We start from the raw sequence: 14,325 nt of genomic DNA, 5'->3' as shown, positions 1-14,325 counted from the left end.
GTGTATGTATAAAACTGAATATTACATATAAAAATGTGTATGTGTATGTATAAAACTGAAAAATATACATTAAAGTTCGATCCGATTAATCCCGATTAATCTCGACTAATCCCGATTAATCGCTAGTCTCCACTCCACCGCCCTACCACCGACTAGCGATTTTTGCAACACTGTATACAACCCAACCAAACTCAAATTTTCACTCTCATTCACAACCAAATCAAATCAATTATTTTATTAAATAAATATAAATTATGATTATTTTTTAAAATTTTAAAAATATTTTTTTTCCTTTAAAAAAAAACTATTTGCTTTAAATAGAAAATAAATAAATTAAATTAATATTTAAACGTTATACTCTATAAACAAAGAAAAAATATTATCAATTTTGTATTTTTATTATATATATTTTTTTAATCATATAGAAGTAAAACTTTTAGATAATAAGTTTTCAAAAATAATAGTTATATACCATCTAGTTATATCTTTATGTGACAAATTCATTTAGATATAGCGTGAATTAACTATTTCGTGGAGTAACATTTGTTGTTTTGTGATGCCAGCATAGCAACCCAAGTACCCAACCAAGAGTCGGTCCACCGACTTATTCAGTCAATATTCTTGACTTTTGATTTTCCTTTTATCAAAATTAACCGACTGACCCAAAAAGATTCCCTCTATGAGAATGGTCTTATAGTCTCATAGTTGGTTTTCTATGTATGCATGTTCTCTATGCGTATACATGTAAAGATAATTTATTTGTATATATGTTGCTCACGATTAGCCACTAAAACTAGTAAACTATTATACAAATATAGTTTATTAAATTTGTGTTGGCTGCGTCTCATTGGGGTTTCATAGAAACACATACGATAAAACCAATACCTTAACGAATCGAACCTATACCCGTGATACAAAATTTAACCAAGGTAAAAGTAAGAGTAAGAGTAAGAGTAAACAAATATACTGGTTAATAAAATAAACTGACCCTCAAATCATCGCCGGAAGCAGGCATCTGAATATCTGATTGATTATTATTATTATTATTATTATTATTATTATTAGGGTTTTAAGATCTCCGATTGCTTCACCACCTACACGTAATGCCGTTCTTCACCATATATTATTATTATTATTATTATTAATACTCTACTCTGCGTGTCCACTTATACACCAATACTTGTTATTCTTATTATTATTCCTCCAATTTCACTGTAATTGTGTATTCAAATTGTTAGGTTTTTGAAATGACGCCTCGATGGAGCAGAACCCTAGGTAATCTATTATACAGCCATAGTAAATCAGCTGTGTCTAGAGATTTGTATATGTTGCCGTGCCGGCGAGTTTCTAGGGTTGCAGCCGTTGAAGCGCCGGTGGCTTCAGATGTGTCTGCTAAATCAGAGGTAGTTGTTTCAGTTCTCTATAGTTTCAGCTTAATTAGTTGCATAATTAGCTTTGTAATATGATTTGATTTGGAATATGTATTGTTAAATCGTTTCGGTTTGTGTAATTGTTGAAGTTAGGGTTATATGAGTGGTCATACAGATCATATTAAGGCTAAATAGTACTGTTTATGAAGTTTACATTACTTGTAGTATCTATTTTTATTCAAGTCTTCATGAAGGTTGAATATTGAAAGTGGATTAGGAATTTAGTGTTTGGATCAAATACAAATTAAATTAATGTGCTAACTGTGAGAATCAAGTGTTGTAGTTTTATATACAAATAGTGTAATTATGTAATTACATCGTAGTGTAATTACACTATGATGTAATTTCACTACACTATAATTACACTATGGTTGTATATATAATTACACCACTTGATTCTCACAGTTAGCACGTTAATTTAATTTGTACGTTAACTTTCCCCTTGGAATTCAATAATAAGTCTGTTAAAATGAGATATAATAAGGATAATATGCTTTTGACTCGAGTTTTCAATATTAGCACCAGCTGTAATTAATAATAAATAATGTTGATTCATTTGTTATTTGGAGTAAATTGTGTCGTTTATGTATTATTAAATGTGCTTACATGTTTACAGGTTAATTTGAACAAGTTGTTTCGTTCTAAGCCTTGTTCTATAGCCTTACCAGCAGACTCACCTTTGAGGATTGAGGAACCTATTTACAGGGGTCTGCGACATTTTCTTCTCAAAATGATGCTGTTCTATAGCAAACAGAGCAAATCTATTCGGCAAGCAAATGTTATTTACCGTCGTGTTGTATCTCAAGCTGATAAACCTGCCATTTATGATGGTTAGTCTTTTATTGTACTCATCATGATCATTGATAAGATAGAATATTTTCCTTGAAGGTTTATCAGACTGAGTTGGGAGTTAAACTATGTTTTTACCACACTTACATTGATACAGCTAGAATTATTATTGTGTTACTTGATTGTACTTTTTTGCTTTGTATTAATAAATAAATAAATAAAATAAAAAAAGTACCTACTGACAACGGTTATAGAGGCGATTAAGGTTATCTTTCTTGACTTTTGTAAGCTTACACGTCAATCATGTAAGCTTGTATGTAGTTAGTTATACATTATTATTACTTGACTTTTGTAGTCACATGATTAACTAGAATTACTGCATAGGGTTGATGAACTGTTCCATACTTCCATCACTATTAATATTTGAACCTTTTAATGTTCTTCGCAATATGCTTATCAACTATTAGTCAAATATCTAAAATGGCCACTGCAATGATAAAATAAGATGAACTGGGTGGACCAAATTAAGTAAAATAAATGATTTGAGAATTCTTAATTTCTCAAGCAAATAGGTGATTTTTGGTTAAGTAGAAATGCTGCATTTAGTTTTTGATATTTTAGTATGGAAACAGGTACATCGCATATTCTCTATTTTATTATTTAAAATCATTGTTTAAGATTTTGCTATTTGTTTTTCTGTAACCAATAACCAATAGTACTTACTCTTGCTTAGTTTCTGTTGTGCTTTCTTGAATGCATGAGAAAAACACTTATTATCAGAACGTATGTACTCTTAAGAATATATTTTAATTCAATTTGCAGTTTTTAGGTTGGAGAAAACCTTTAGAACAAATTTCTCAATGCTAGTAGTACACATGTGGCTTTGTTTACGTCGCTTGAAAGCAGAAGGCCAGGAAGGTATCGAATTGGGGCAATACGTGTATGAAATCTACAATCACGATTTAGAGACCAGAGTTTCCAAAGCTGGGGTCGGTAATTTGCATTCATTGACTTCTTAACTATTTAATTTTACTACTTGTTAAAAGATTCACAATCTTACTAGTTAACAAGCTTTTATTGTTAAACTTTTTAGAAGCGTGAATTATAGCTAGGAAATTGTAATTAGTTCATTCATTTCTTGTGATTCCATGTATTTTTTTTGAATATCAGTTATATAATTATTTTTTTGTAGGTTAATTTGCTGTTGTCTAAATGGATGAGGGAGTTGGAAAAAGTATTTTATGGCAATATTGTTGCTTTTGATACGGCAATGCTTCCAGAAGCTAAACCTGATGATTTGCAGAATGCAATATGGAAGTAATTAATTCACCCTTGTTAAGTATACTAATGTCAAGAGTTGACTTTGAGGGGTATTTTATGATAGTATGCAAGTTTATCACGGTATTATGAAATTCCGCTGGTTTTTTTAATCATGATTACATGTTGTGTAGAAATGTCTTTGCTGAAGATGGTTCATCAAAGCTAGATGCTGCTGCATTACCTGCTGTCCTGGTTGGTGCTTTAATTCTCTTTATTTATTTATATATTTATATTTGCAGTATATTAATTTTTTATCCCTTTTTTAAAATAAATTACAGGCTTTCACAAGATATGTTCGTCGAGAATGTGTTTGCTTGTCGTTAACAGGTATGTTACATTTTCCTGTTTCATAGGTACGTTTGGCTTAAGTGTCTGCTAGTGTTTAAATGTCTAAAATGCCCATTAATCTTAGTTTATAATATGTTACGCTATATGTAACTTTTCAAATTCTTATCGGTCAACATGATTGTGGATATGCAGATAAAGAAGCAATGTTTTCTGGAAACTTCATGTTCACCCCCATTGACAACCTGAAACCCTAAATCTATTTAAGTAAACGCCTCTTTGAATAAACATTTGTGGAAACAAAGCGGCGAGAGGTAGTCTTTCGATTTATAAATAGGAGGGAAACAAAGGATTGAAACATGTTTTGTTATAAAGTGATAAGGGTGTTTTTTGTCTACTGTTAGCTTGTGTTGTTAATCATGTTTTGGTTGTTGCTTAATGCTTATGCAACTTCAGTCTTAGTACTTGCTTTGTTGGAAGCATTCCATAAATGAAATCATATTTGTAATGGAATATTCGACTATTCGAGGAGTTAATGATCTTATAAATTATTTATAATTTTTGAAAAAAGATATATAACATTCATAGTGTTCGTTTACAAATTTAATAACCATTTTCTAAAAGAGGAATCACCTTTTTTTTTGCTGTTGGTATTGTTTGATAAGATTTGTTTTTATAAGTTAAGACATTTTCTTAGTTACTACGAAAACATGTCTTTATTCATAATTACTAATAAACATTACATGATACATTATTAAAACTTCTTGTGAGTTGTGAATGCATCAGTGATTACATGATATGTATACATATAATGCATTTGTTGGTAAATTAAATTTAATGACACATTTCAGACTCCTATGTTGCATTGACCATACAAAGTCAAAGGCACAACTTTTATACTAATTATCGCTAGTTTTATAACCAAATTCAATAAACATTCATAGTTTTTAGTTTTATCCTATTATGGCTTGTAATCTAGTGTTGTCCATGTGTTCTAATTATTAACTACCAGATTAAATATGCATATGAGTTTTTAACCATGTAAAAGAGTTGTTTTCAACCCATCAGAAGCGACACTTTATATTATAAATCAGAAGTCTCAATGCGGGTTTGAAAACCTAACTTTACTTAAAAGTAAAAAACCATGAGAGTGGTTAGTGCTAACAATGAAGAATCTATATGCTTGGTAGTTATTTGCTAGAAAGGCTTGTAACTTTTTGAACAACGAAGCACCTCACTTAAATAGAGGATATGCACTTCAACCTGTGACACTTCAACTTGTAAGTACCCCAATCACAGTAAATAACTTTTACATGCATGTAAGTAACTTTTATTAGGGGTGTTCAATCGAATCAAATTCGGGTTATTTGGGTTATTTGAATTCAAATAAATTCACACAACCTAATTTGAATAAGCTTATTCTAATTGAATTATGTCTATTCAAATAAACTGATTTAGAAAAGAAAACAAAAAAGGTTCAAAATTATTCAGAAACAACAAAGGCATCAAATGTCAAATGTCGATGATGAATAACCCAGGATGAACAACTTTGGAATGCCAAATGTCGAGGATGAACAACCCCTCAATGCCGAATGTCGACCACGAACTATGAAGGTGCCAAATGAGTGTTGAAAAGATGAGCCGGTGAAGTGTTAATGATGAACGACTATGGATGACTAGATGATAGATCAAGATAACACTAGGCGTGCAAATGAGTCAAGCAGTAGGTTACATTCTCAAAGTTGACTCCCTAAAATCTCGAATCTAAATAAATGTAAACGGGTTAGAGCCGAAAATAGAACTCATTTTGAAAATGAGCTTAAGCTCAAGATTCTCATACCAAGATTAATTAGATATGCATGCTTAACCAACATATTATTGATAAACACATATAATAATTCTTATGCAACATTATAAATATATAATTACATGATAAATACTAGTATTCATAAAATTACAGTAAAAACAACCTAATATAAATATTTTGTTATACATAATTTTTTTAGTATTTGATAAATAAAAATGAGAGGTTGAAATTATTAATAAGCTGAACTAGAGTTTAAAAAGGAGTATAAAGCAAATATGAAATCTAAACATGAATTCTCTCTAATTAAACAAGTTAGAACTTGATCTCAATTTGGCAATTTAAATAATCTTTTTGTTAATTCACATTTATAATAAAGGATTCAATCACAATAGAGAGGCATGCAAGCGGGCAGCAAGCAGTGCCGCCACCCATTTTTGAATGACAAAACCAATCCTACTGAAAACAAAGTTATCGTTCTTCGGCGTCGATAAGTTACTGTGCACGACCCACTGAACTCTTTTCAGAAGCGTATCAACATCGGTTGCAAGAGACCCAAATGTATCGAAAGCAAAAGGAATGAAGACATGTTGATTCTCGATACACGTCTTCTCGTGCTTAGCAAGTTTTCCTGATTCTGCCTTTAACACGGCTTGCGTAGCAACAAACATCCCCCCCCCCCCTGTCCAAACACAAGAATATTCACTGGTTGGAGAGTAGACCTTCATTCATGCGGATCTAACAAGAAATTCACGGGAGCCTCTCTTTTTGCCGAGATTCCGGCCCGTTTTAACACATCAAATTAAACAACAAAATCAAATATATCAACATAAATATCTTCTTTTAGAACGACATTAATATTATGCTATTTTAGTATTTTTGATCATAAACAAGGCTTTGAACTGGCTAACGGTGTTATATAACTTATTATATATCAATTAACTACAATAATAGAATAATCTACAATTATATAATATCTACCGTTAGTCCGTTAGAAAAATCCAGAAATAAGTAAAGCTTTTAAGTTACCCTACACTCCACCCCACCGAAACCCCTACACCAGCAGCCTAATTGGGTGGAATTGGAAATCCAGCCGTTGACATCGTAAGATTGTGAATGGTCTGCTTACTGTCACTTTCTTCCCCCACAACATCTTTCTCTCTCTACATACAACAAGTCTGTTTTTGATTGTTAGCTGTTGTTCGAGATTCACTGCCAAATAACCGTAATTCCAAAGGTATAACGTCAAATCGGTTATTCTGTTTTGCTCGTTAGCTAGGGTTTCTTATTTTGAATCCGTTGAACCTTTACTGCTTGATATTATGCTTTTGAACATTATATGATATGATGTGTGTATGCATGTATGTGTTTATTTATAATGATCGTTTGATTTAACTTTACTCGATAAACACAGGTAATTTGATCGTTTAAATAATCGATTATTGTTTTTGTTGATATTTCGTGCTGACTTTGAAGTTTTCTGGAGGTAATTGATGTGATTACGTCTGTTTTATGCTGAATTTGTGTAATTATGCTGTTGTAAATTTGGTGAAATTTTACCTGGTACTGTTTGGTTTAATTTGCCTGGAAATATGAAAGTGAAGAGATTATGAAGAATTTTGGTTGATTAATTTAGTGTTAAAAGGTCTTGCTCGCATTTTTATTACGATGGAAGTGATTGCGATTAACTATCGGTATCACCTGTGGTTGGCTCAATAATTCTGAATTGAAGTGTTTGGCAAAATAATAAACCAAGTATCTTTCATAGATGTAAGATGCTCTTGTGAGTTGTAATGCAAGGCAGAAAGAGAGAGTTATCTTGTCATAAGTTTTTAATTCCCTATTTGTCATAAGTGAAATACTGATTAGATGTTTGAATGGAAGTTCTCTACTAGAATACGTTGTACAATCAAACTAGCATTTATTTATGTGTTTAGAATTTAGTAACGAAAAAGGATGTCGCCTTTTTTGTTCATTTGTCTCATTGGATCTGCAAAGCTGGGTTGGAGACTTTTACACGAATCGTTTGTTTTGCATTTTGTAGAAAGGCTGTTTGTCTGATTCCAAGCAGGTTCTTTGTTGTTGGCTTACTCCACGTGACAACTCATCTCATTGAGCCCTAGACGGACTATTCTTGCCAATTACTTAAAAATACCTTATTCACTCATTGTGAGTTTCGTCATCAGTGTGTGAAACCAGCTTAATGCCTTCAGCCGTTTCACCTCAGTGGCAGGAGAAAGCCAGTGGTTTCTTTTCCTCTTCAGGTAACTAATTTATCAATGCCACAAAACTGATGATCTGCAATTTTGGTTTTTTAATAATAACTTTATTGAACGATGCAGGGACAAAGCTAAAAGAAGCTGGGCAGTCCGCAGGATCATTCGTGGGTGAGGTTGCTAAAGATGCAAAAGGCAATGTTTCTGGAGTAGCAGAACGGGTTGGCTCGGTGGTCAAAAGCCGGTGGTCATTGTTTCAGCAGCCGTCTACAAGACAAGCAATGCAGGAACGTCTTGTCTCTGCTGCTGCTACTACAAGTTATTTTCTTCGGAGGGGTGTTTCAGAGACTAAAGAGAAGGTTGTTGTAGGGAAAACTAAAGTCGAAGAGGTAAACACTAGTCTAACATTCTAACTGGATTGTATGGTCACAACATTTTTGTCATCTACAATTCTATAAATGTGTGATTTTTTAAATATATACGTGTATAATACCTTTAAATAAACAAATATATGTGTAATTTGTTTATGGTTCTTGAAATGAAGTGCCAGTAACTTAATATCAAGTAATGAGATATACTCTCAAATAAAGTCAACTGCATTGAAACTGAGGTTTCATATGATTTCATTTATTCATTTTTAACCACCTCACATAGTGAGGGTAGGATTACAGTAAGGGTTGTAATTATGCGCATACGATTGTGTATTCATTAATTTGATCTAAGTACTTTTCTGTTTTTCATAAATGTGTGAATCTTTTTTGTATGTGAGTGCTTTATTTTTGTATTGATTAACCTGATCATGTTCATCGGTGATATAATAACTTCTGTTTAGGTGGCAAAGAAGACTGCACAGAAAAGCAAAACTATATTGACTGATATTGAGCGGTGGCAGAAGGTATGTGCTTTCCATGAGATCATGTTTTGTTTACTCTATTGGTTAAATATATATTAACTTGACTTTTTCTTTAATTTGGTAGGGTGTTGCTAGCACTGATGGTAAGTTCCCTTATGGCTTATTCTTTTTTGGCACAAGAAACCAAAAAAAAAAAAGATGTGATGTGTCATTCAACTTTATTTTCGGTCTATAGCTGAGATGTTCTATTGTTTTATTCAGTGTTTGGTGTGCCGATAGAGATAGCAGTTCAGCGCCAAGAATCGAGCAAACCTATTCCTTTACTGTTGGTCAAATGTGCAGATTATCTCGTATTATCGGGTATGATTACATCCCATTTATATATAAATTGGCCTATTTAATTAATGTTATATATTTAGCAGCTCGAAAGTTAAAATATCTACTAAAAAGGAAACGTTATTTACTCGTATGCACAAAGTGACAAAACATTCTAAATTGCTCTATATAAAACAGGTTTAGATTGTTGTTGTTATTATTATTATTATTATTATTACTATATAATATTATTGCTGTATAATAAAGAGAATCTGTTTCTGTTCTTGCAACGCGTTCTGCTGATGAGTTTATTTCAGGACTGAATTCGCCTGATTTATTCAAGTCTGAAGGAAACAAGAGGGCAATCCAGCAACTTGTGTCTTTATACAACCAAGGTAGTAATTCTGGTCCAGCTTGTTTTAAGTTCTTTAATATTTATTTCATTTGCTGCGTTTAACTGTTTTGTTTACTATTTTGATTTATGTTACAGACTTGAATGCACCACTACCTGAAGGTGTGAACCCAATCGATGTTGCGGCTCTTGTCAAGTGTTACCTGGCCAGCCTTCCTCAGCCGTTGATCACTTTTGAACTACACAATGAAATCCGAGGTGCACGTTCAAGCATACCAGTAATGAGAAACATTTTGAAGAAACTTCCTGCTGTCAACTACATGACATTGGAACTCGTTACTGCATTATTGCTCCGTGTTAGCCAGAAGTCGCTTCTCAACAAGGCACTCTTTCAATCCTCTCTCTCTCTCTCTCCACACACACACACACACACATATATATGTGTGTGTGTGTGTGTCTATATATGTTTGTGCATTCTGTAATCTGAATTATATCTTTTGCTAGCCAAAATAAGGAATTATTTAGGTTTAGTGTTGGTAGGGACTTTGGTGAGATTGGATTCACTTAACTATTGGTGTTTGATATGGTAGTTTGAATGAATGAATCTAGGTTGTGTTTTATCTCAAACGGATCAATAAAACATTAGCTAGAAGGTGAATGGGTGATAGTCTCCCAAAGTCTATACCTAGTGCATATTACCTTATAAATTGTAACAATGTTGTTTTTGTGATCATAGTTAACACATTAGTTATCTTATTTATGAGCTTTTAAAAAACTGGTCAACCCAACTTGAGCTTGACCATTTCAACTCATACCAAAATGATCATTTATAAACCTGAATTCTACCCAATGCTTGACTAGTTTGCCACCTCTAATGGCTAATGCATATATTATATGTTATTAGTATTAGATGTATCGTGTATGGTTTCAACTCCGTCTGTTTTCCTATAAGATGTTTTTAAGAGTATTTGTTGTTGCTATTACAACATAATCTAATGGGATAGACTTCCTTTTGTGGTGTAGATGGATGCTGGAAGCCTTGCGATGGAGATGGCTCCTATAATTATGTGGCAGAAAGGACAGGTACCAGAAACTTATAAACAGTATTGGAACCAGCCATCAACAACCCAGTCCAACACAAATGCTGCTGCTGATCCCGTACAAACCTATAGCGAATTTGATGTGCTTGCAGGTTTGTCTTCAAATTCATATATTCTTTTGCCTATGGTTGATTTGGTAGTGTTGATTGTGCGAACCGGTCCTTTTAATGGTTGCCTGGATTTGATAACACCCACAGGAACCAACAGATTTTGTGATAAAAAATTAGACAATGACTCTTTTCACTATTTAATAAACTTGCACACAAACCATTTAAACAATAAACAAAACTGATAAACTAAACCTGTGTTTCAAACTTCTTACGGTTTAGCCCTTTAACTTTCACTCATGAACTAATTATGATTAACTTTCAATATTTAATTCGGTCAATTCGGATTGTATTTATTTGGAAACGTGTATATATTGAAAACAGGTCAAACATGTCTAGTGGTCAACCCTGTCTGTTTTAAATCGTACAAAAGTTGTCTTTTTTTTTGAACCCGGCCTGCTTGGTTCCCTACAAAACCCTACGGGGCTTCCCACGTCCTTTTTAAGTATTCAAAATTAACCTTATTTACTGTTTTGTATATAAGCATTATATTATCACATATAAACATTATACAGTACATTAACATTATATAAACATAAATATTTTAGAGATTGAAGTTCCAAAAAGAAATCTATTATCACATATATTATGAACTAAAGGAAGTATGGGATAGGATCTGGGCTACATAATATTTGGCCTTTAATAGTATTGAGCATGTCTTGAAGTGGTTAAGACATGGGTTCTTACTTAAAATGTGTTTGAAATGTTAACAAATTGCTTTTATCCGTCATATATAAAGGAGAATTACGAGAAGTGGTTAAGCACATGGGTTCTTACTTAATATCGGTTTTGTATTGAATGGCTTTCTCTCTCACTATATACATGTATTTGATGAAATTTCGTTGAAATGTTGATTTCAGATGAGATTGAAGATATGGATGTGTCTTCTGCAATACCCTTGGATGATGGTGTGACGATAGACTTGAGTGGCATAGAAGTTTTACGGTGCTTAATTGAACATCACAATGCTATTTTCACGGATGCAAATGAGACCGTTTGGAGGTGACCAGCCACTCATGTCATTCGTCATTTTTCTTCAAATTTATTCAACTTTCTGACAAATAAATCTCAAACAATCAACTTACCATACAGTTTGATGATTTTTTGATACTTCATTTGGTTTGATGTGCTGTAAATTCTGTATGTTTAGGTTTGTTAGAAATGGTATGCAAAGGATTGATTTAATGGTGTGTATATTATGGCTTTAAGTGCACTATGGCCCACCAATATTCTTTATATATTTTTCAAACATTCATAAACATTAGTTCTAGGGTTATATAAGGTTGTAGTAGGTCGCATTATATAATAATAAGCAATAACATGTGATACATGGCTTAAATGAACCATAGGGTATCGGACATTGATAGCATTTAATTTTGACCTTAATTTATCATATTAGTTCTTAAAAGGCTATAAGGTTATACAAGTGAGTCATGTTATATTATAACGGGTAGGGGTGGTAACCTTGACCCAAACCATTTCAAATGGGTCAATTTGGGTTGTTTTAAAATTCAAATGGGTTGATTTGGGTCATAGGTTTTAATTAAATGGGTCAAAATGGGTCACTTGAAATTCCACATTCTTATTTTTGGGTCAAAATGGTTGACAAATTTAACTACATGGGTCAATGTGGGTTGGTGTCTTAAGGAAAAGTGACATGTTTGGGTTGAAACGGGTTTTAGATTGGAACGATATCGGTTTAGGTTTCGGCTCGGATCAGCTTTCATGCCGACACGAGTTTTAGCACTGGACGGGTTGGGTTTCGGTTTCTTTCGAGTTTTCGCACTAGACGGGTTGATTAATGTTTTTGATTCGTTTTCGTCGACATTTTGGTTTCGGTTAATTTGTCGGGGTTTTTTTTTTTTTTTTGATGAACGAGGATAACGGCGAAAATATTTTAGTTTTTTTACTTTTTTCGTTATTCAGTTATATTTTGAGTTATGATTTTTTATTTGTTTTTTTTTATTTTTCTTTGAGGGATTTTGATCTTAATAGAAACCATCAAAAAAATTAAAAAAAAAATCATAACTCAAAAAATAAAACAAAAACAAAAAATGAAAAAAAAAACTAAAACGTTTCGTCCGTTGTCCTCGTTCAAAAAAAATCGAGAAATTAACCGAAACTGAAAAGTCGACAACAACGGAACAAAAACATGCTGAAACAAGCTGTTAAGTGATGAAAGGAACTAAAAAATCGCTAAAGCAAGCTGTTAAGTGCTGAAACGAACTGAAAAATCGCTTAAACGAGCTATTAGATGCTAAAACGAATTGAAAAATCGCTTAAACGAGCTGTTACGTGCTGAAACAAACTGAAAAATCGCTTAAACAAGCTGTTACGTGCTGAAACGAACTGAAAAATCGCTTAAACGAGCTGTGACGTGCTGAAACGAACTGAAAAATCGCTTAAACGAGCTGTCACGCGATGAAACGAACTGAAAAATCGCTTAAACGAGCTGTCACGCGATGAAACGAACTGAAAAATCGCTTAAACGAGCTGTTACGTGATGAAACGAACTGAAAAATCGCTTAAACAAGCTGTCACGCGATGAAACAAACTGAAAAATCGCTTAAACGAGCTGTCACACGGTGAAACGAACTGAAAAATTGCTTAAACGAGCTGTGACGTGATGAAACGAACTGAAAAATCGCTTAAACGAGCTGTTACGCGCTGAAACGAACTGAAAAATCGCTTAAACGAGCTGTTACGCGCTGAAACGAACTGAAAAATCGCTTAAACGAGCTGTTACGCGCTGAAACGAACTGAAGAATAGCTTAAACGAGCTGTTACATGCTGAAACGAAATGAAAAATCACTTAAACGAGTTTTGACCCAAACCCGTTTTGACCCGTTCCAACCTTGACCCGTTCTAACCCGAACTTGTTGTCCCTAACCTGTACCGACCCGAACCAAAACAACCCTTTTTTAAGTGACCCATTTCGACCCTAACCCGTTTTGACCCTAACCCGTTCCGACCCATGACCCGTTTCGACCCAACCCAATATGTTCTATTTAAGACATGGTTGACATGTTATCGCCCGTTAATAACATATCAACCATGTCTTAAATAAAACATATTGGGTGTTGATAGTACTTAATGGACCTTTATGTTCGTTGTTGTGTCATATTAGGTCTTAAATGGTACGAAGTAATCGTATTAATAAAATTATAATTTGCAAATGTGCGATGTGAGTGAAATTTGTTAGTTCATTGGAAACTTGTTGAAGATGTATGTGTAGGAAATTAGTAGAAATTTTATTACGAAAATAGGCTCTTTTCTAATAGAGACAGTACATCGTTTGACCATTATTCTAAACAAGTAGTTTGTAAGATGAGACATTTGATCTACTTTATAAATCGCTATATAGTTATCAACAATGTGCTTTTATGTGGAATTATGACAATGTTAAGTTCGAATTTTCACTTTTTATGTTAATAGACTAAGAATATATGACCTTTGTTAATGACACTAGTTCACAAATTTATGATAAGTATGAATTTCTCTTTGTGATGATGTTAACCCGCTTTGACCCGTTACTAGCCCCGATCTAACCTTCTAAGCTTATGTTTGAGAAGATGGTCCCCAAGCACGTCTTTGAAGCTGACTTTGATAGGACTTCACTCAAGTAAAAGATAAGAATGAAGTAGTTGATGCAGTATAAACTACCACCACTCCATGCAGAAGATTTAGGTTTGTGAATTTTGACCAATGTTAAGCAAACACTAATTACATGAATTGAAACAAAGATTGTTGATAA

At 33.1% G+C, this 14,325-nt stretch overlaps 2 protein-coding genes across 3 annotated transcripts; both read left to right on the top strand.

Annotated features, from left to right (window-relative positions):
- Positions 1 to 1,010: 1,010 nt before the first annotated feature.
- Positions 1,011 to 4,337, top strand: LOC143542699 (uncharacterized). 2 transcript variants are annotated; one of them, XM_077035231.1, is made up of 8 exons: positions 1,011 to 1,100; positions 1,239 to 1,403; positions 2,047 to 2,260; positions 3,042 to 3,208; positions 3,412 to 3,536; positions 3,671 to 3,731; positions 3,818 to 3,866; positions 4,020 to 4,337. In XM_077035231.1, exons 2-8 carry the CDS (start codon positions 1,248 to 1,250, stop codon positions 4,079 to 4,081), a joined length of 834 nt encoding a protein of 277 aa, XP_076891346.1. In that variant the 5' UTR covers positions 1,011 to 1,100; positions 1,239 to 1,247; the 3' UTR covers positions 4,082 to 4,337. The 2 variants fall into 2 exon arrangements, with proteins under 2 accessions (XP_076891346.1, XP_076891347.1); XM_077035232.1 differs by lacking the exon at positions 1,011 to 1,100 and having other exon boundaries at positions 1,111 to 1,403.
- A 3,316-nt stretch (positions 4,338 to 7,653) lies between these two features.
- On the top strand, positions 7,654 to 11,782 carry LOC143542698 (putative Rho GTPase-activating protein At5g61530). Its single transcript, XM_077035230.1, has 9 exons — positions 7,654 to 7,892; positions 7,971 to 8,233; positions 8,677 to 8,739; positions 8,822 to 8,840; positions 8,959 to 9,057; positions 9,330 to 9,407; positions 9,503 to 9,747; positions 10,388 to 10,556; positions 11,432 to 11,782. Exons 1-9 carry the CDS (start codon positions 7,832 to 7,834, stop codon positions 11,575 to 11,577), a joined length of 1,143 nt encoding a protein of 380 aa, XP_076891345.1. The 5' UTR covers positions 7,654 to 7,831; the 3' UTR covers positions 11,578 to 11,782.
- The last annotated feature ends 2,543 nt before the right edge of the window (positions 11,783 to 14,325 follow it).

This window comes from Bidens hawaiensis, unplaced genomic scaffold (genome assembly GCF_021521415.1).
Source record: "Bidens hawaiensis isolate Kalapana, Puna unplaced genomic scaffold, B.hawaiensis_p1.1 tig00012954_1, whole genome shotgun sequence".
Classification (NCBI taxonomy): Eukaryota; Viridiplantae; Streptophyta; class Magnoliopsida; order Asterales; family Asteraceae; genus Bidens; species Bidens hawaiensis.
Note: the sequence above shows the minus strand (reverse complement) of the source record. Positions and strands in the feature narration are given on the sequence as shown.